At 37.5% G+C, this 22,793-nt stretch overlaps 1 protein-coding gene across 1 annotated transcript; it reads right to left on the minus strand.

Moving 5' to 3' along the window:
- LOC111909985 (protein PIN-LIKES 2) lies at positions 1-2,102 on the minus strand. The gene has a single exon (XM_023905784.3). It carries the CDS (start codon positions 1,760-1,762, stop codon positions 410-412), a length of 1,353 nt encoding a protein of 450 aa, XP_023761552.1. The 5' UTR covers positions 1,763-2,102; the 3' UTR covers positions 1-409.
- Between the last annotated feature and the right edge of the window lie 20,691 nt (positions 2,103-22,793).

A 22,793-nucleotide genomic window follows, 5' to 3' on the forward strand; every position in this document is an offset into this window, starting at 1 on the left:
TATTAATAATTTTAGTAAATTGGTATACTTTTTTCTAAATCTTTATTACATTTGGGATTTCCAGGGTCTTTTTTTTCTTTCTTGTACCGAGACCCAAATATGTTTGGACCGATGATCCAGTACAACCAGCCAATTCATGATCCACAGTCTATCACTCAACACTTCAGAGGGAAAGTCTACAAACAACAAATTTCTAAATAAATTTCATCTTCTCCAAAAAACTTCAAGCTTTATACTTTACTGAAATTCATATCTTACAAGGCACATTTCTTCTCCAGATGAAACTGAATCATGCATCAATTTGTCAATAAACCACGTGAACCCAGTTGACTTCCAACCCTGTTCTTGGGAAGATCTTATTACATCATCTGGTACAATTCCTTTTCGAAAGATATGGATCATGGATATATCATTTATACGTAAGCAACAACTTGAAGTAGATGATGGAATACATCGAAAGAGAAAACAACGCAAAAACATGTTGCCAAAACAGAAGTGCCGAAGCTTCACTAACTGCGTAACCCCTCAAACTAGCAATTGCACCAAACAAGATCGCACTTGGTGTCGTGTATTGCAACAGAAGCACGAACTGAAACATTCGATCACCTTCAATCAGCAAATCCAGTTTATCAGCCAAGAACACAACCCCGATTCCCAACATCGGAAGAATCAATAGCCTCGCGACAAGAATCCCGATAGTAGTTCGTAGTCCTAACTTAGATTCGTTTGGACCTTCTGCAATCATCCCTCCAAGAACAAGCATCACCGACGGCACCATTGCTCCGGCGACTATGTCTAAACTGTCAGTCAAGAACGACAACGGCGCGTCATTTCCGTACACTATAGATTTCAGAAACGGAACCATTCCGATGATTAGAGCTAGAAGAGTAGCGATCGTCGGAGGTTGAAGGATATGGCGAACTGGAGTTTGCTCAGCGACGATTCTTATCCTTCTAACCATTCGTGGCTCTGCTAAACACCTGATTGATTTCGGACTTCGCGGCTGTTCATGGCTTTCTTCTAGCGAATCTGGATCAGGAATGGAAGTCTGAGAGAAATCGTTAGCGAAAACTCTAGCGATGAATGGTGTTTTGCAGTGTTCAGTTTCTTTGTCTTCCATCCCCGGCCACTCTGCTTCGTGAAGAAGCGGCCGGCTGAGATCGTTCACCGGTAAATTCTCCTGAACAATCTCGATTTCTCCATCTTCTTCGACGACTTCGTAATACTCCATCGGAGGTTCCATCATGTGGTAAACGAGAGTATAAACTAGAAGAACAGACACCCATTGAGCTAAAGAAACATACGCAGTACCAGATGTATGACAATCAGAACCGAAAGCATTATCTTCGCTATGACAAACCGAAGCAACAATCGCGAGTATTAAGTTTCCGGTGTTTCCGAAACCGGTTACAATCACGGTGAATCGGAAAAACTCCGGTGGCGGCCGGCAAATCACCGCCACCAGCAGCCCCAACAGACAGCCGATGGCAGTACTGATGATTACATTCACTGGTATAAACCACCATAAAGTTAAATTCTTGAGAGAAATTGATTCACCCAAGTGAATAAAGATTGTGCAGGGTAAAAACAGAGCAAAGACAAGTTTGCTAAGAAGCTTGAAGGTTGATTTTGGGACGATTTGTGTTTTTGGGTGTGCAAGAAGAACACCGATAACAGTAAGAGTCAAGAGCTTCAATAATGGAACAACAGCATGAATCAGTTCTTGTTTACCGAATTGAACATCTGATTCAAAGAACCCCATGAGAGAAAAAGTAAAGATTCAAGAACCCTAAAGAGCTATAAAGACAAATCTTGAAACTTTTCAAGAGAAAGCTACCAGATCCAAGATTCAAAGTTCGAATTTTTATATGGTAATTTGATAAGAAATCAAGTTCCAACGACAACCCTTTAATTATTGAGAATCAGAGAATAGGATTTCATATAAACATGTGCTATGAACACATGGGACTTACGGATGGAAGAATCTTGAGAGCGAAGACTCTTTGAAGAAGAAGAAGAAAAGTGGAGAAATCTCATTTGATGCCATGAACGACTGAATTTGTTGTAGGGTCTCGGAGAGTGATCGATTGAGCGAAAAAGACGAGTGGTAAAATGAGGGTTGACCCTACAGAAGGATATAATTGTCCTTTTGGGAGTAATAATTTCTTGTGCTTATGGGCCCACCATTGTCTAGGGCTACATGTGTTGATGTTTTTGTCGAAAAGACCCTCTAATCCTTATTATAAAAGATAAGGATTATTTCACTTTCGAGTTTGGAATATTCTGCTTTCGTCTTGATTTAACTTTCATATGTGTGATATAGGAGAATGTTTGGTAATGGTAATGGCAATGGATCACAACACGTATTTGCCATATAGTCTCGTTTATGGTGTTTTAGATGTAGATAGGTTTCTTAGGATTTAACTTGTGGATGTCTAATTACTCGAGCTATGGGTAAAGTTGTAATTATACAAACAAATAAAAGAATAATAGGAAAAAATTGCTAATTGTTAGAGGCATTGATAGCAATTAGTAGATACTAAATCTACAATAATGGACATGATCGTTGAATATGAGAATTAAATATTTAAGAAGAAACTTACAAAAATGATAGCCCAATCATAGGAATGGCGAATATTAATTGATAATTAGTTGATTAAGAAATCTTCAACTAATTTTGTATTTTTAATTTCAATAATTTTGTGCAATTTTAGATGCAATGGGAGAGGGTGTGAAATGTTTTTGGAATTTTATGATATATTTTCGTTTGTGATTAAATTGAATGTTAATATTGTGATTTAGTTGGATGACGATAATATGACAATGCAAAACACTTTGCCATGTATTATAGGTATTTATAGTGGTTTTTATCTTTTATCAATACCTAGGCGAAGTGGTTCGGTAAGGAGCTCGGCATAGCCTACTTAGCTTGGGCGCACACTATCTCACGACTTCGGCAACAACAATTCGACGATGGAACTCGGTGAAGCTTTACCGATAAGGGTGAACGGAATGGAAATGCGGGTTGCAAATTTTTTGGGTGGTATCGGCGGGTTACCATTCCTTCCAAGGAAGCGGTTTAAGTGGGTTTGGAAAAATTAGTTTGAGCGGCTTTTAGAAACCGCAAGAAACTTTATCAATTTGCTTTGTAGGGTCACGCATCTCCTTTTTCATTTAATTTTCGAAGAAAAAAAAACATAGCATGCAAGCAATAATCATTTGTGCATTATGCATCAAAACTTTTATCAAAACAATTTTATATGTTTTTTAATTATTTTCTAAATTAGTTTGTATATTTTTAATATTTTGTAAATTAGTTTTGTATAATTTTTATTAGTTTGTGTTTATTTTAAAATAAAAAATTAAGTGGGTTGAATTGGTTGGGAAAGATAGGATTTTCATGTGTTGTGGGTTGAGAAAGATGAAAAAAAGATGATAGAGAAATGCTGATGTGGCGCTGATATGGCAGTGGGTTGAATGGGTTGGAAAGGTAGGACTCCCTCCACCCTAAGAGAGAAACCAATTAATCCCCATTTATTCAAATTTTTATCCGTTTATTTTCTTTTACCATTTATTCAATTTTTTCATTTTCAAAAAAATACTATATTTTCAAAAAAAAAAAAATACTCATTTTCAAAATATAACTGTTTTTTCTTTTCAAAAGTCTTCTATCATCTATAATAAATAATAACATCCTTCTTTATTCTTCAGCACATTCAAATCTCCTTAATTCAACTCTTCTAATCTTTTTATTTTTCATTTTTAAAACTTTATTGCAAAAAATAGTTCATGTTTGATCAACTAATGAAGAGATCATATTGGCTCGTTCATGGATAGACGTAACAGAAGACCCGGTCAACATTACCATCATTACACCTAATTTCTGGACGAGAGTCGCCGAAAAATACAATCGTGAAGCCGCTCTATCTTGAAGTAAATATTAAATTTTCTCCAATAGAGACATACAAACGTAGTTTCACTCAATTTAACAATGTATTTCTTAGGGTGATGCGTGAAGTTGAGCAAGGTGAAACTGAAAATACTTTGTTAGTGAATGCTCTTAAGGCTTTCCGTCAAAAAATTGACAAACTTTTTCGGCTTGTTGAGTTTTAGCAAATTGTGAGGTGTGAAAAATGACGTCCACTTTAAGCTTGTTGTCTTCTGATTTCTAGTCGGTTGTTTGTTTTAATTCCTAGTTGTGTCATGTACTAGTTTAATTTTAAGTATGTTATATTTTTTAATTTCAAGTGTGTGATTTCATTTCGTTATTTAAATTTCTAAGTTTCGTGTTTCAAGTATCTACGTTTTGTAATTTTACATTCTATGTTGATTTTTAATTGGTGTGTTGTAATTTTATTTTATAGGTTAATGAAATTTTACGTTTCATAAAAGTAATTTGTTTGAATTTTTAATTTTAATTAATTTAACAAAAATATTAGCATGACAAGCATGACAACCCACACCCTTTAAATGATAAAAATATGAAGCAATGTGGCAAATCCTAGGTGGCGCCTAAATGGATTATGGGAAACTTGGCACCATTCCGTCCAATCTAAACGGAAATCTATTTTTTCATATGTCCTTTTCTCATTTAAATGAACACTTGTCATTTTTTTATTCTTTGAATTATTTAATATTCACTTGTTATTTTTATGTTTATTTTTCTTTTTTATTCAAATTTCACCTACTAAATGTCACCTCATACTAATTAATTTTATTAATATAATAATTAATGTTTATTAATGTAGATAGTAACATTCAATTTATGAATTTCTATGTATTAATTAATCTATACTAATAAAAAAATTTGAACAGACAAATATAAATATATAATCTACTCATCAACTAAAATCTAATTTCACTTATATTCACGAAAGGACTTGAACCATCAACCTGAAAGAAGGGTGCATCACCTGATACCGCTAGGCTAGAAGCATTTTGGTATCTATACTAATATATAAAGATATATTATGTTATATGTCGTTCTCTCATTCAATTAGACACTTTATTTTCTGATTTTTTTTTTGAATTATTTAATATCCACTTGTCATTTTTATGTTTTTTTTTCCTTTTTATTCGATTGGACATCTCATATTTGATAATTTTATTAATATATTAATTAAGGTTTATTAATGTAGATATTAACTTTCCATTTGTGAATTCTATGTAATTAATTATAATAAATCTTCTTATAGTAATAAATGAAGATTTATTTTGTTATATGTCTTTTTCTTATTCAATTGGACACTTATCATCTATTTTTTTTGAAATATTTAATATCTACTTGTCATTTTTATATTTTTTTTTCTTTTGTATTCAAATTCCACCGACTAAATGCCACACATATTAATTGAATCAACAAAATTAATCATTAGATAAATCAAAAGTAAGACGATTCACAAAAAAAATTCTCAAAAAAAAAACACATTTATGATTCATTTTTCAGTAAATTAATCAAAATTCATTTTTATAACAATTTTAATGGATAACAACAAAATCATCGCAAAAATGAATCATCAAGATGTTTTCTTTGAGAATTTCTTTTGAGAATCATATTATTTTTTATTCATCTAATGATTCATTTTTTGATTCGTCACAAAAATATATAGAAAAAAACTTTACCTTCCTATAAAAAATTTCCATCTTATCGGATCTATTGCTTATATATATATATATATATATATATATATATATATATATATATATATATATATATATATATATATATATATATATATATATATATATATATATATATATATATGGTCAAACGTTGAAAAATAATAGGTACAAGTTCTTACGCAATATATACCATAACTTTATGCATTAAAAAAATCAAAAATTTTATTTTGGTCAGCAAAAACAATATTGCCTCACACTTCTACAAAGAATCATTCAAAGCTAACCTGTATTCCTTCATTTTCAGTATCAATCGGTTAATAAGAAATACACTTTATAAGACAATCTCCTCTCTCTGTAGAAGTCGCTTCGTTCAACATGCTCTCTCTAACTTCTCTCCTCTCATTAAGTATTCAAAACCCTAAACACATATATCACCTCGCCACCACCACTCTTCTCCATAGTGTTGATGTGTGGATCTAGATCTAAATCTCCAAAACCACTGTAACGTATCATTTTTCTCAACAAAAAATTTTTCATTTTTATTAAGGCATATAAATCTATTATTAAGAAAACTGTTTATTCCAAATTATATTTATTAAAAATCAGAGTATCATAGAAAACACGAAATCCTTAATGTTGCTGATGAGTGTGTATAGTCCCGCCTTCGTCTTCCCATAGCCACTGATGATACCTGAAACAATAAACAACTGGGTAAACACAAAGCTTAGGTCCCGTTTGATAGTTGCTGGTTGAAAAAGTGCTGACTGGGAAAAGTTTGTCTGAGTAAGAAATTCTGAATGAGTAAGAAACCATGTTGTTTGATTGTAAATCTGACTAATGAGTTGATTGATGAAAAATGACCATTTTACCCTATTGCTTTATACGGGGATGGACAAAGTGGTTAAAGAATTATAAAAACATACTAGTATTTGTTATACAAATATTAGCTCACACTCGTTCCAAATCAACATCCTAAAACATAAATATCCAACACACTGAAATCATCACAAAGGTATAAAGTTTTTTTGAAAGAGAAAAAAACTTGTTTGAATCATCACAAATCTATTCAACAGATGACATCTTGGAAAAAAAAACTTGTTTAAATCATCACACATGTATTTAACAGATGAATCATCACCTCTACAACCACCATTCTCTATTCCCACAGACCATCTACGCCACTATCACCCATCTTGAACCTCCACCATAACCCCATCCATCCATAGAACCTCCACCTTACCCCACCATTCCACCCTTTTCTCCATATCAACCAACAAGTTCACCAACCTTCATCTCCATTAACACGTGATATGTATGTGTGTGTGTATGAGCAAAAATCACCAGCCTTCAGGTATCAAAATCAAGATTAACATGAAACATTCGAGAAAAAAAATCAATTGCAACCAGTTTCATACCAACATTCTCAATAGGGTCCTCTAATTGAATCTAAATAAAGCAATTATTAGTAGTGGAATGAATCTTATTGAGGCAAATCAATAAACACTTGGAAGATAACTCTATTGGAGTCCATTTACATAAACACTATATAACCATTTGTAACCAGTTTAAACTACTTACATAGGGATGCATAGTTTATTAATGTTTATAAACATTTTACAGATTTTTAGAGGGGAACCAACAGATGAACCCAATTGTTAAATAACAGAAAAAACAAAAATTATGGAAAAAAAATTCTTCTACTGACCTCTTTGAGAACAATTTCACCATCATTAACAATCTTAGGAGGACCATACTTGTTCTGGAACACTACATTCCTACTTCTTAGACCCAAAGTACCTCCAATCAGCTCTGCCACCATGTTTACGCCTGCCTACACCAAAACCCCACAAAATTCATTACACATTGAAAATGTAGATGGTAGAAATATTGAAATTTGGCAACAATCGAATCCCAATTTCATACCTGATGAGAAGAGGCACTCGATGGAGGCGTTATTGTGGAGGAGATCGTCGGTCGATGAATATTACATAAATTGTCAATACTTTCGGTTGATGTGTGGCTATGGAGGCTCTATAAGATTCGATGGAGAAGAATGATGATGGAACGATGAAGGCATTGAGAAACAGTAGGGAAAGGGTAATGATGGAAACGTATCCTTTTTTCCCAGTCAGATATTTTACATCTTCTATCTGAATTAGACTTTTCTTACTGAATCAGATGCCAATAGTTGGATTACCAAGCACGTTTTTGTTGACCGAGTCAGCCAAAATCATCTGACTGGACTCGGTCAAACGCATATCAAACACTGCCTTAGTGAGTTTCCCTCAAAATGCCCCATATGATAATCATACAAGCATGCATCATATCCACTCAGTCATTGGGCTGGAATACCCCAGGTTTGTTGGCCTACCGCCTCAACCCAACCACTCCTCCCAAGCCTCCGTGCCTTTGACTTACAGCCGAGCCACATCGGGTATCTTTGCCTACAACACAAAGCAGGACCGCCTCAACCCATCACTACCATATGTCGACATATAAACAATCAAGGATCAAGTAGGCACATAACATAGGCAAACATCAATCTACCTGCTCACTATCACCTTGTTGTCCTCTCACAACATACAATCCCACTACCAGCTAACCTCCTTGAAATGCGTAACCATAAGTAGCCAAAGGTGAGATAGTCATCCGAACAGATGATCCTACTCTAGAACCACAACCAAAAAAGGAACAAGCAAGAAAGTCTAGATCAAGAATTCTCAGGATATCCTACATGACCACAAACAGTCCCTAAGGCACTCCATTAGATGATAACTAGAAAATACAAATAATATACAGATCCAACGGTGCACTTATAGCATAGCAACATCCTATATACCAGGAAACCGATCTAACAGATCACTACATCATAGCAACATCCTATATAACAGGATACCGATCTAACAGATCACTACAACATAGAACCTTACTAGGTATCGACTATCCAAGGAATGCATGACCGACTGACCGTATATATTCAAAGGTGAGATAGCCACTTGTACAGGTGGTCCTACTCTAGAACCACAACCAAACAATGAATAGGTAAGAGAGCCTAGACCAAGAGTCCTCATTCTATCCTACATGACTATACACAGTCCCTAAGGCATCCTTCTACTAACAGATAACCAAATGTTGTGGGTCGACATTGGTGCCTTCGACCCATGGTACAATGAGGCGAAACTCACCTCACAATCTAACGAATAACTGATCAATACTCTGCTCCCAAATACCTGTTGAATCCTAAATGTCAAAACATTATCCATTAATAATATTTTCCCCGAAATGCCCTTTGTCAAACTTGGTCAACGGTCACAAGTCAAGTCAACACCTAGCCGAGTCAACCAAGCCGAGCCAACCCGACCGAGTCTACTAAGTCGAGTATGTTGGGCATACTCTTCTGTATGTGGGGCGTACTCGGTGGTTGACCATTTTATGGGGCGTTTACCATGTACATGCAGCGTACCACTTGGTACACCCATTATACGTGCCAATTCAACCCTCTCTCTATTAAGAGCTTAATACTCCAAATCTTCATGTCCAAATTCAGATCCATAGCCAAAATATCCTCAAGAGTCATAAAGTTTCCAACTTTATGACTTTGCATGTCCATTAAGTGTTTAGAACACAAAATCTCAACATCTTAATGCATTAAGACCTTCTATAGCATGCATGGAGCAAAACTAACCATCAAGGCCACATTTTTATGACCTAAGACCCCTACTAAGGTCTGAAAGGATGACTTATTGGGTCAAGAACATGCCATGCTCAACAATAACCATATTTGGGACAAAAAGTGTCTTAAAGGAAGGAATGTCTAGATCTACAAGATGGAGTGATCAAGTTGCAAACTTTATACCTCGTGGAGGTTGCTAATAAGAAGGAAATCCCAGATCCAAGATGCTTCCAAGCTCCAAGCTCTTTTTGCCATATTTTTCTTCTTCTTCAATAACACCTCCAAAACACTTCAATGGAATCAGAATGCATTCTTCTCACTTAGGGTTTGCTTGGGGTCGTTTTTCACAGAGGGAAGCTGATGAAGAAATAAGACATGGGGCTGTAATGGGGTTTATACATGGACTAAACCCTAAAAATTAGGGATTGCACATTCTTCACATACGCCTCGTGTACGAGGTGTACACCTAGCGTACTAGGGCATGCCCTAGTACGGTCCGATTTACCATATTGCCACTAAGGGCCATGTTGAAATCATTTTTTAATCCCAAGGGCTTAAATACAATATTATTCAAACATAGGATTGAAATCGGAATTTCCTTGACAACAGGATGTTACAATTCTCCCCCATTTGAACTAGACTTCGTCCTCGAAATCGACTGGAGCAAATAAATCAAGATAATGCTCCCGCATCTCAGCCTCCAGCTTCCAAGTCCACCCGAAGCCTCTCCGATGTGCCACTAAACTTTTACTAGAGGTATCTCCTTGTTGTGCATGAACTTTATCATTCTCTCCAATAAAGCCACTGGCCTCTCAATATAATTCAGGCACTCACCGAACAAGGTCTCCCAGTCTTGCATCGCTCGACAGAATCCGAAATAAGAACTTCATCCCACATCATAGCTGCCACTTCACATACGGACGCACCAGAGAGGAATCCTGACAAAACCCGGCAGAATGGCTAACCCATATTTCTTATCAATCATGTTGACCGAGATCCACAGATTTGATCGGTCCTAACTCTACTCGACCAACTGCCGCTATACTAACCCCGCCGAAAATGCACCAACATAAAGGAACCCAACAATCCCATACAAAACTAGATTGGGTTCCTACTTGTCTCTAACAACCCTACTCAACTATTTACTAACAATACTCAGGTTCACCCGTGATTCACCAATTGAAAACAACACTTGGGCTTACCCCCAATCCACTAACCAACAACAACACCCGGGCCTACCCCCGATCTAATAACTAATCAATAGCATTCGGGCTCAACAAGATTAACTAATCCTACCAGGTCTTCGGGCTGACACTCAGACCTTTAAACCCCAAACAGACAAGAACAGACAAGGAAGCCCTCATCATAACCCTCAACCTAGGCTCCCATCACCTTAGAGTCTACAACACAAACACACCTTACCTATGATGAGACAACTAAAACTAATACGACTTGAATGGAATCCAACAATTGACAATGATCTTGACACGAAACCAAAAGATTCAGCAGCTGCACAAAAGTCTTGATCCTGGAGAGATTCAACTAGGAACCGAACCGACACAAGGATTTCCTATTACGAGGTACCACTCTCCCCCACTTGGGATATGCTAGAGTTTGACAGCTTCACAATCCTTAGATACACAGAGTAACTTGAACTCCACCACTTGATCCCAACCACTGATGTCCCGATACATAAAAGGATCTAAATCCTCACTACATTCGTAATTTCAATGTGTATACATTCAAGGGAAAAATGATGAATCCATTCATAACAGGAAATCAACTTAAATGAAGCTTAATAAATTAATTCCATTCAACTGATCATCCCATATTACAACTGAACTTGAAAAAAAAAATAGAAATTACAGATGAACGCCAATACCACCACAATTGCTAAATAGAGGCACTATCAACTCAACCTTCAGTCCTCAGGACTCCGGTCGTTCGAAGTCAACCGTCGGGTAACTGCCAAGCTAGGGGTGCGGAATCCAACACCTCATTGAAAACGAGAAAAAGATAATGAGCTCTGATGTGGCCTTCCTGTCCAAAATGGAAACAAAATTGCATACTCTGCATGTAGTCTCTACCAAAATGGCCCTTCTCGCCACACTTGTGACATACAAAAGATTTGCACCTCCTGTTATCTGTTCCCAAACTTTATTTGGCGAACGTGAACCACTTTGCTACAGGCTGGGACTGATCCGGAGTCTGACACTGCTCTCTCACCCGGGTTTCTATCTCAATCGCTCGCCTCCGTGCGGCATCCTGAAGCTCAATGAGAGAACCGTAGCGCTGGATGGACACAAAATACAAAATATCCGTATTAAGCATCCCCAAATATCGAGTCATCTGAGCCTGCTCTGAAGCAACGAAATTAGGATTGAACAAAGCCCTCTCAGTGAACATCTTAGTGATCTCTGTCATCGACTCGGTCATCTGCCTGAAATCCAAATACTCCTTAGCCAACCTCGTCTTCTCCACTAGAGGAACATATCTCGCACATAACATCTCCAAGAACTGATCCCAAGACATTACAGCTCTCTGCTCAAGAGTGTAAGCACCAGTCACCATTATCCACTAATGTTTCTCCCCCAACATGAGAAGGTTCAGGGCGTACTTGACCTTCTGGTCATCCGGACAAAAACACATGAAGAAATAACCCTCCACATAAGACAACCATCTTATCTCCACAATTAGGTTCGGGAACCAACCAAACTCTGGGGGCTTCGTATTGTCGAAGTCCTGGTACTGAAAAGCTCTCAATCCTCGAACCCCAATGGTAGAAACAGCCGCAGTAGCTGCAATAACAACAACCTCAGAAAGTGCAACATAACAATCATAAAATAGCTCAATCATGGCGGTCTTGACCAACTCAAACAACTCCAGAGTAACCTCCTGATCGCCTCAGCCACTTCTGCATAAATGATCCCACGAATCTCCTCCTCACTTAGACCTGCTCTCCCAGTGTCGTCGGCTACTAGTCCTGAACCTTTAATAGCCGCCATACTAAAAATACATCAAGGAAACATCAGACATCCATAATATAGTGCTCGACACATCAGGACCTACTCCAATTATTTCCTTAGTGTCCTTGAAATTCCTCCCGGATATCAAAGAAATTCTCTGCTTTTAGTAGTATAGGCCCATATTAACTTCCACAAATATCCGTAGTCGAATCGGAATTCATCCCAAGGTCCTAAGTCACTGCACTAGACCACCCCTAGGTATGCTAACACCCACTTCCCCTGCAAGCTATAATTAACTTCTTAGGCACTCCTCATAGGTTTAGCCTCGCTCCCGCACTACTGGTTGCTTTTATGAATGCCTCTTGTACACAATACGAGATCAGATAGACTGTCGAATAATCGACTCTTCCCTAAGTCCACAACCAAATAAGGAATAGGAAGTAAGAATAATTCGATCATTCTAAGGCTATTCAATCTCGACCATATACAACTAATCAACATACATGCAACAATTACAAACCAAGTAATATATACCAAGCAAGCAACTCCCTATATCATAAAGCATCATAGAAATCTAGCATTTCTATACAACAGTTTCTAAAGAACATTATCCACTAGCATGCTTTTCTAACAATCCATATATTAGTAAAATCAAACTCAACAAACATAACAAGTATGAGTATTTTGGGAACCACTCTCGTGTTCGGGCTCTGGCTGACTGTACACACCGCATCATCCTGTAAAACTAAAGTTATATCCAGGTCTACGTTCCCGATCCCAAGCCAACTATCTAACAAGAACATGTCAAGAGACCGAGCCCATGTCCCTAACCTAGGCCTTTTATTATAAATTCTTATAAACATTTTTCAAAAACGCTTGGATCAATGTTTGATACTAGATTCACACAAGTGTTCCTCTATTCCCAAGCCAAAAATCGAACAAGAACATGACATGAGACCGAGCCCATGTCCCTAACCCAATCCTTTTATTATAAATTCTTTTTCAAAAACATTTTGCAAAAACTATCAGATCAACATTTGAGGTTGGATACACACAAATGTTCCTCCAATTCGCTCAAACCAAGTCTCTAATATCAACTTGTAACGTCCCATTTTTCACAATCAAAATTTTTCATTTTTATTAAGGCAAAACTTCCCAATTTATAAATCCATTATTAAGAAAAATGTTTATTCCAAATTACATTTATTAAAAATCAGAGAATCATAGAAAACGTGGAATCCTCAATGTTGTTGATGAGTGTGTACATTCCCGCCTTCGCCTTGCCATAGACACCAATGTCATTTAAAACAATAAACAAATGGGTAAGCACAAAGCTTAGTGAGTTTCCCCCAAAATTGTCACACCCCTAAACCGGAACGGCGGAAACGTTCGGGGGTGGCTAACGTCATGCGTAGTATCACAACAATTGTATCATAGCAAACATAGTAAACACAACCAAATATTGAATACATATGTGAAAAAGGTTTACATTGTTTAATACATAGTTTTGTTATTATCAAAAGTAAAATTGAAGGGTGCGATTCTAACGCTTAGACTTCTCCGAACTCCTGGAAATACTTGTCTACTAATTCCCTGAGAATACAAGCAGTTTTGAAAGAATATCAGCATAAAGCTGGTGAGTTCATAAGCATTTAGTGTTGGTGGAAAAGTGTTCTTTGAATCCTTTTGAAAGTGTTCCTCAAGAAAATCCTATATTTTCTTATGAAAGTGTGTTTGAAAACCCATTCATTCCATGACTTCCAGGTTCGTACAGAACATGTACAATCCAATGTGCCGTGGAATGAATATGAATATCCGTGGTTGTAAAACAATCCGTTTTGAATAGCCATTTTATCCCAGGAAAATTTTATATTTTCCCTAAAGGTTGATGGTTGATTATCCGTTTTAAATTGAGGTTTGCAAGTATCTACCATACTCGTGTTGATAAAAACAATTTTCTTTTAAAAACCCTGGTTACACCCAGAGAGGTATATTAGCCTTATTACATAAATAAAACTAAACAAAAGAAAACCGTTGTGACAACCCGAAACTTATCTCGTTTCCGTTACGTGATTCCGTTAATAAAAATTCAAATTTTGTTAACTTTTCCGTCAAACTCTTTGGTTTATTAAAATAATCTAGTTATATTTAATTAAATTATTACGAATCGGAACCAAAAATCATACGGAAACCCGAAAATCTGGAAAAAAAAATCAAACATTTCTGGTCGAAGTGGGTTTACGACCGTAAACTCTGTTTACGGTCAAGGACGAGTGGAATCCTCACCTCACCCCTATAAATACGATGCCTTCGACTTCATTGGGACGCTTCTAGCTGCATTCTCTCCTCCTCTCTCTAAGATTCATCAACCGTAAACTCACAAAATCGCATTTAAACTCCGGAAAACATCGAGAAAACCTCGTTTGGAGCCCTTTGGAACGTTTGGAAACACTCATCTCCTCGAAATCAACATCCAAACATCATTCTTCCGAGTTTACGGTCCAACCTTCAAAGACCATAAACTCTGTTCTTGAGTTTACGGCCGTAAACTCGCCAACCTTGAGAAACCGTAAACTCGCCAACCTTCAGAAACCGTAAACTCGCCAATCTTCAGAAACCGTAAACTCGCCAACCTTCAGAGACCGTAAACACCTTTTTGGTGGTACTTTTGGCTGAAAACCCATTTCTTCGATTCAAGCAAGTCTCGGTAACATTCCTCAACCGAATTCAAGTGTTCTTATGACACTTTATTTATCGAAATCGCTAATTTAGATACATATACATATTTATTTGATAATAGGATTTCGTTAAGTATCACGTTCAACAACTCGGGAACCTTCTTTTCAGTCAACAACTCCATGCAACAACTGTGAGTTCATACCCCTACATTTTTCCGTATTTTTAAGGTTTTCAGGGGGGAATACAAGCTAAACATAAATGTTTTTCTTATAAGCTAAACATAAATGTTTTTCTTATAAGCTAAACATAAATGTTTTCAGGAATATACATAAAACTTATGCAAATTTCATACTTTATTTCCCTTTTGTACTATGTTGAGCATCAGGGACGTTTTCACAAAAAATGCATAGTTTTTGCCGGACACGCTATTCTCTACGTTATACATGCAAACTATAATCGGTATAGTTTGGGATTTCTCTAAAAACTTATCAAGAATAGAAACTTCTCTACTAAACATATGCACTGAAACAGAAACTGTTTACAGTTTATATCACTGTTTTATCATGATTTTCATAACTGTAACTTATCACTATACGCGGTATACATTCGGATTCTCACTACGGTAGAACGCTACTGCATCACTTGTAAACTAGATTGTACGATACTGTGAGGCGCTACTTCACTACTGTACCCTTAGGTGTACAGGGATAAATCCGACCACTGTATAACCAGAGTCTCCTGGAGGGAGAGCGTGAGATTTGTGAATAGATATATTCGGGACTAACAATCCCACATATGGACTGCTAGCTACAGTTAGGCGGGCACGCCTGAGATGTACAAATGTCATTTAACATCAACGCCTGAAGAACGTTGAAAAGGTCACTAATCATATCAAGCATGGTTATATGACTCACATTATGTATAAATCACCGATAGTTTACCAACCTGGTTTTCTTCACTAGTTTTATTTATACCAAATAGAACTAAACACACTAAGGATACTGGCCGAGCCAGGGTCTTTTTTTTCAAAATCGAATCATTTATGCTACGTTTTTACATTTAAGTACGTATAGTTCATGATTAGCTTTAGCTAGCCACATGAAGTAGTATTTTGCATATCTCTACGATTTTTAGAAACGAACATTCATGGTTGTATACGAAATCGATCTCACTATGTTTTTCACTAAAGAAAATATCTGATTTTCTTGAAACTACATAATCATTTCAGCTCGTTCATCAATAAGTTTTCATTACAAAATTACTGCTTATGAACTCACCAGCTTTATGCTGATATTTTTCAAACTGCTTGTATTATCAGGAAATCAGTAGGCAGGTACTTGCTGGATTTTCGAGGAACCGAAGCATTTAGAGTTTTTAAGTTTTTACAATGTAAAACTATTGGATGTAATTCAAACTAAGTTTCAAAACAGATGTAAACATTTTTACCTAAGTATTCACTATAATGGTTGTGTTGCTATGATTGCTGTTATTCATTGGTTGTGATGCTATACATGACGTCCTCCGCCCCGGAACGTTTCCGCCATCGGTTTCGGGGTGTGAAGATTGGTATCAGAGCCCATGTTTATAGCGAACTAGTATACCGAACCTTGCGTGGTATACAACTATAAACACTAAGGGGCCTAAGTGCTCTACGCTAAAAGTATACTTTCAAAATATAAGTATTTTTATAAGAAGTATACGAGCATGCGTACATAACAGAATTTGTGTCGCTAGTAGAACTGAACAAAAGTATTTTGGATGCTGGAACGCTACGGTTAAACCTGGGAAGTTATGTAATCATGTCTAGGGTGAATATAGCCTGATCAACTATATTCAGCCGAGACATGACCAACATGTGTTTGGGAGTGACTGTGGTGCTACAGCAAGCCTAAAACTTACCAAAATCATCTCACATAAAATACTATAGGAGTATTTTCGCTAGAGCCAAACTCAGTATGCAGATTCACTCTAAGTATTGCTACCTCTCCTTCCTTAACCGATAACTCACTTGTGTTAGTAACATTTCTATGATTATCGCTCTGTAGAATACTTTCATTATCAGGATGAGATATATTTTGTTCTTATATATATATATATATATATATATATATATATATATATATATATATATATATATATATATATATATATATATATATCTCGAGGACTTACCATCCTCTTCTTCCTGATTGTTTCTAGAACAATATGCCTCCCCGACCAAGACCCATCAGAAGGAACAACGATGCTCTGCCGCCACCACCACCTCCTCAGTTCGACCCTGTCATGTTCCAGGCAGCAGTTACCGCCTCCGTGACTGCAGCAATGGCACAAGTAAACGCTAGAGGAGCTGGAGGTGGAACCGACCCACAGAGACAAGATGGAAGTCAGGGACACCAAAAAGAGTGTTCCTACAAGGACTTCATGACTGCGAAACACAAGTCCTTCCATGGAAATAGAGGTGCCATCGCCTTGACTCGATGGTTCGAGAAGATCGAATCCATCTTCGAAATTTGCGTCTGTTCTGAAGCCAACAAGGTGAAGTTTGCCGCCTGCACCTTTACTGACAGAGCCTTGACCTAGTGGAATGGTCGAGTCAAAAACCTAACCCTGCCAGTGGCTAATGCCATGGGTTGGGAAAGGCTTAAGGAGCTCATGCTAGCGGAGTACTGTCCGAGGGGCGAAGTGCAAAAGTTAGAGCATGAACTCTGGAACTTGAAGATGAAGGGTTCCGACATCGCTGCTTACACTGCTAGATTATGTGATCTGGCGCTTCTCTGTCCGAGAATGGTCACCCCGGAAAGCAAGAAAATCGAGAGGTATATCTGGGGACTGACGCAACCCACCAAAGGAAATGTCTTGGTTGCTAGGCCAACTACGTTTGAAAGCGCCAAGGATCTGGCACAGACTCTGATCGATCATGGAATCGATCTGGATGAAGTGACAACTGTCCTTGGACCCCAAAAGGATAGCGGTGGGAAGAAGAAGTCTGGCAATAAGCGAAAGGGTCAGTCTTCGCAGGAGCCCTCCAAGAAACAACAAATAGTAGCAGTTCATGCTGCTACTGCTCCTGCTGCTGCGCCCACTGCTGTTCCAACCACCCAATCCCCTACAGGTGGTTATGCTGGAAAACTGCCTTTGTGCACCAAGTGTAACTTCCATCATCATGGGCCCTGCCGTGAGTTGATCTGCAACAACTGTGGGAAGAAGGGACACACAGTTCGATACTGCAAGACACCGGCTCAACCAACTAACTAGGCTCCGGGAGCGGGCGCTGGTCAAACTTGTTATGGATGTGGAGAGGCTGGGCACTACAGGAGAAACTGCCCCAAGACAACAACTGGTGGCAATACAGGGAGAGTTTTGGCTATGGGCCAGAATGAAGCAGTTGATGATCCTACCGTTGTTATGGTTACGTTCCTCCTTGACAACTCTTATTCATGCATACTCTTCGATTCTGGTGCGGAGAGGAGTTTTGTTAGTCATTCATTTAAACACCTAATCAAATCCCAACCTCTAACTGAAACATTTACCATCGAGATGGCTAACGGAAAGAAGGAGAGCACTAACGACATATTCATAGGTTGCACTCTTACTCTAGACAATTATTCTTTTCCTATCGATCTTATGCCTGTGTCCATCAAGAGCTTCGACGTCATTATCGGCATGGACTAGTTAAGCTCCAATCATGCTGATATTCTTTGCATCGAGAAGGCTGTCTATCTCAATCTTCCTTCTGGCGAAACCCTTATGATTTATGGTGATAAGCTCAATTCGAACCTCCATATCATTTCGTGCATCAAAGCTCAGAAGTATCTGTGGAAGGAATGTCATGCATTCCTAGCTCATGTTGTCAACAAAACGCGAAAAGTTAGAGACCTCGAGAGCATCCCCGAAGTCTGTAACTTTCCTGATGTCTTCCCTGAAGATCTCCCAGGAATCCCTCCCGAACGTCAAGTTGAGTTTCGTATCGACTTGATCCCCGGAGCTACTCCTGTAGCTAAATCTCCCTACCGTTTAGCGCCAGCAGAAATGCAAGAATTATCCAGTCAGCTCAATGAGCTGATCAACAAAGGATTCATAAGGACAAGTTCCTCACCCTGGGGAGCTCCGATCTTATTTGTGAAAAAGAAGGGTGGATCCTTTCGAATGTGTATTGACTACCGAGAGCTGAATATGCTGACCATCAATAACCGATATCCTTTACCCAGAATCGGTGATCTCTTCGACCAACTTCAGGGAGCCAGTTATTTCTCAAAGATCGATTTAAGATCAGGGTACCATCAGTTGCGAGTTCACAAGAATGATGTGCCCAAGACAGCATTCCGAACTCGCTATGGACCCTACGAGTTTGTAGTAATGCCCTTCGGTCTGACTAATGCACCGGCAACATTCATGGATGTTAGGTGCATTTTGTGCATCTTTTTGCACAACTTTTAGCCTTTTTTTATGTATGTCCTTAGCATAATTTCGTTGTTTTTATTGCATTTTAGCATATCTAGGTTAATTCCTTGAACAACCTTATTTTCACTCTTTCATGTCCTTTTTCAGGTGAACCGGAGGTTGGAGCGCGCTTTTGGAGGTGCTAGGGAGCATTGGTGAAGATTGCGGGACGATTGGGCGAGAATCGGAAGAATTAGAAAAATCAAGTTTGGACGAGCATCGAGAGGGCAACACGGGGCGTGTTGGGTTTGCCTTAGAATCCAACACGGGGCGTGTTTGACTATCAATCACTTTTTGACTTTGATGAACACAACCCGTGTTCATTTAGCCTATATGGACAGGGGGCGTGTTGGGACAGATGGGCCTTTTTGAGCATTGTACTTCAAATTTGGAATCGAGAATTAGAGGGTTGGTTTACACTCAACACGACCCGTGCTGATTTGCTCTATTTCAACATGGGGCGTGTTCGACTTAAAAACTGTCTTTTTGGCAGTTTTTCCTCTTTCCTTATTACGGGAGAAGGAGTTGAAGGTTTTAGCAAGGATTGTCCGTTAAACATTTGGAAACATTTTGATTTCATATTTGTAAGCATTTTAATTCTTGATTTCATCTTCTAGATTTCTGGTTTTGTTCTAGTCATGTGTGGCTAGAACTCTAATTTCTCCAACTCATGTTATGACTTTCTAGTTGTGAATCTAACCATATGACTTGATGTTTGTTCTTAATTTCTATCTAATGAATTTGATTTTGTTTCAATCGAATGTTTGATTCTAATTGTGATTCTTATTGACCATTTGAATTAGGGTTAGGTCACTCCAGTTATGTCTTTTACAAAATCCGTAATTGTTTTGTGAAATTGAACAGGTAACAAGCATTAAATTGATCTCTATTGAATGAATTTAGTGTAAATCTTATTCATACACTTTTACACTCCCGAGCTTATGAGGAGTATTGGGTGCCGTCGGAAGCCTAGGACTCCATCACCTCCATCTAGATCCCCATCACCTCCACCTAGGTCCCTAACACCCCCAGCCGACCCGTCTCATTGCGGTGTCGTATGTCTTGGCCCAATTCAATAGGGTAAACTTGAGTCATTCCTTAAACGGGGTCATGCCATCCAAAAATTCGTGCATGTTCCATCCCTAAAAGAGTTGCATGTTTACAATCAAGTCAAATCCGCAACATAGGGTGGCACGACTTGTTGAGGGTCAATGAATTGAGCTATAAAGTCCCAACAGCTGAGTTTCTATCCTCAGTTTATTTGGACCATGGGATCCTCTACTTCCGTCTAATGAATCAAGACTACGAGATCTCTTTGGATCAAATCAATGCCATTGTGGGGGCCCCAACGAAAAACACATTTGGCACATTGACCCAATTCAAGGATACTTTGACTTAACATGGTGGACCCAACTCACCCAACAACACCCATATGTCTCTAGCGCTGCCAAAGCCTCATCACTTATCCATCCTGTGATGAAGGTAGTGTTGGATTAGTGTCTAAGTCCATAACTATTTTGGTATGTACTTGACCCGATGGTGCATGGTCCTTTTGGGTTGCCTTCACCAAAGCAACTTGATTGGAGAAATAAATAGAGAGAGAGGTTATTATGATTTATTAATATGTTATAAGAATAATATATTAAAGGAGAAATCATATTTGTTTAATTAATATTGGTCAATAATTAATTAAGAATTAATTTTGTGATCAAGTGTAATTAATTAAACTAGAGGGGCTGAATTGCAATTATGTGATAGTTGCAAAATAGGGCAATTGTTATCCTTGTTAAAGGATGGACGAATTCAAGGATAAGGATATCCTTAAAATCGTCCAAGGTCCAAGAGATAGGGGTTTTCAAGGCTTATCTTATGGTTGCTTGATGGGCAAGTAACTAGATAAGGATAAGGACTGAAACCCTAATCCCAACCCTATATAAAGACCCCTAAGGCCTTAGGATTTCGTGACTTGATCCTTAGAGCATCTAAGGACGAATTTCTACCCTAATCCCAACCCTATATAAAGACCTCAACTCGGCGAGTACAGTGTGGTACTCGGCGAGTTCGAGCGTCAGATGGAGCATACTTCGAGATTTCTTGCTGTTTTTGCTTATGGATGGTTACCTTATCATGTTAGATCAATATTAATCCGATTATATGATATATTTGACTATAATTTTGATCAAATTGAAGATATTTATCAATTTATAAGATAATTGTTTCCTTATGTGATAATTGATTAATTATTTTGAGTAAATTGATAATTGTTTTGCAAGAAATCATTAAATAGATCAAATATGGATAATTATGTGATTAAATGTTAATTTGAATTATTTGTTATTTGATCCTTGTTGTTATGAAATGTTTCATATTTTTTGCCCTTTAGGTTTTATAGTTTAAATTTGAACCCAAAAGTTTTGTTGTTTTGAAATTTAAATAGTTAAAACCCTAATGTTTTGCAAAAGGTTTCAAAATTTGCCCTCAAGTTTTGGAATTTAAATTTTGATTAAATGGTTTAATTTTGATGTATATTTAAAGTCTAAACCCTAATGTCTTGAAATGTTTCAAAACTTGTCCTCAAGTTTTGGAATTTAAAAGTTGATTAAAAGTTTAAATAGGAATGTTAAATTCTAAAACTCTAGTATAGTTTTGAAAAAGTTCAAATCACACCCTTATGGTTTTGTTAATTAATTAAGTTGTATAATTAAAAGAAGTTTAATAAATCCATAAAAGTTTAGGTTTACAATTTAATTGAATTAAAAGTATAATTGTTAAATTAGACCACCTAGTATTTTGAAAGTATAAAATACACCCTATACTATATATAACATTAAAAGTCTAACATTATATATATGTATGAGTAAAAGTCAGTCTTACCGTTAGTAGGCCTCATTCACGAAGCTAGTCTATAAGGGATGTTTAAGGAAATTGCCTATAAAATGGCGATTGAATGGGTATCCACTCTTACCCACCGCACTCTTGACTAGTGGAGGGTCGTTAGCCGAACGGGTAGGATAGGACGAAACCTTCTATTATAAGTATAATGAAGTATAAAAGTAACTAAATGTTTTCATAAAATTCCCAATCTTAGTTACTTAGGCAAAAGTGAATTGATGCAATTCCATGAAATTACACTTTGTGCCCTTGCAAAGACATTAGTGGAGCGTGTGTGGTTTCTAAGCAAAGGTAGCAAAGGGTGACTCAATGTTTGTCATAGTTCGGTGGAGCGTGTGTGGTTTACCGGCACATCGAATAGGTGACTGTAACATGTGAGGGCACCATGTAAGTTTGCATGGTTATTCACACCCACTTTGTGATCCTCGGCATCCCAGTAGCAAACAAGAGGGGCATATCGAGATTTAAACATGCCATTGAAAGTTCAATGAATCTCAAAGGATCTAGGAGTTTTCATAGAT

The sequence above is a fragment of the Lactuca sativa genome, chromosome 4, assembly GCF_002870075.4.
Source record: "Lactuca sativa cultivar Salinas chromosome 4, Lsat_Salinas_v11, whole genome shotgun sequence".
In the NCBI taxonomy this organism is placed as follows: domain Eukaryota; kingdom Viridiplantae; phylum Streptophyta; class Magnoliopsida; order Asterales; family Asteraceae; genus Lactuca; species Lactuca sativa.

Excerpts from the sequence above, each read along its gene's own strand:
- LOC111909985 (XM_023905784.3), bottom strand. The coding sequence starts at position 1,762 with ATGGGGTTCTTTGAATCAGATGTTCAATTCGGTAAACAAGAACTGATT.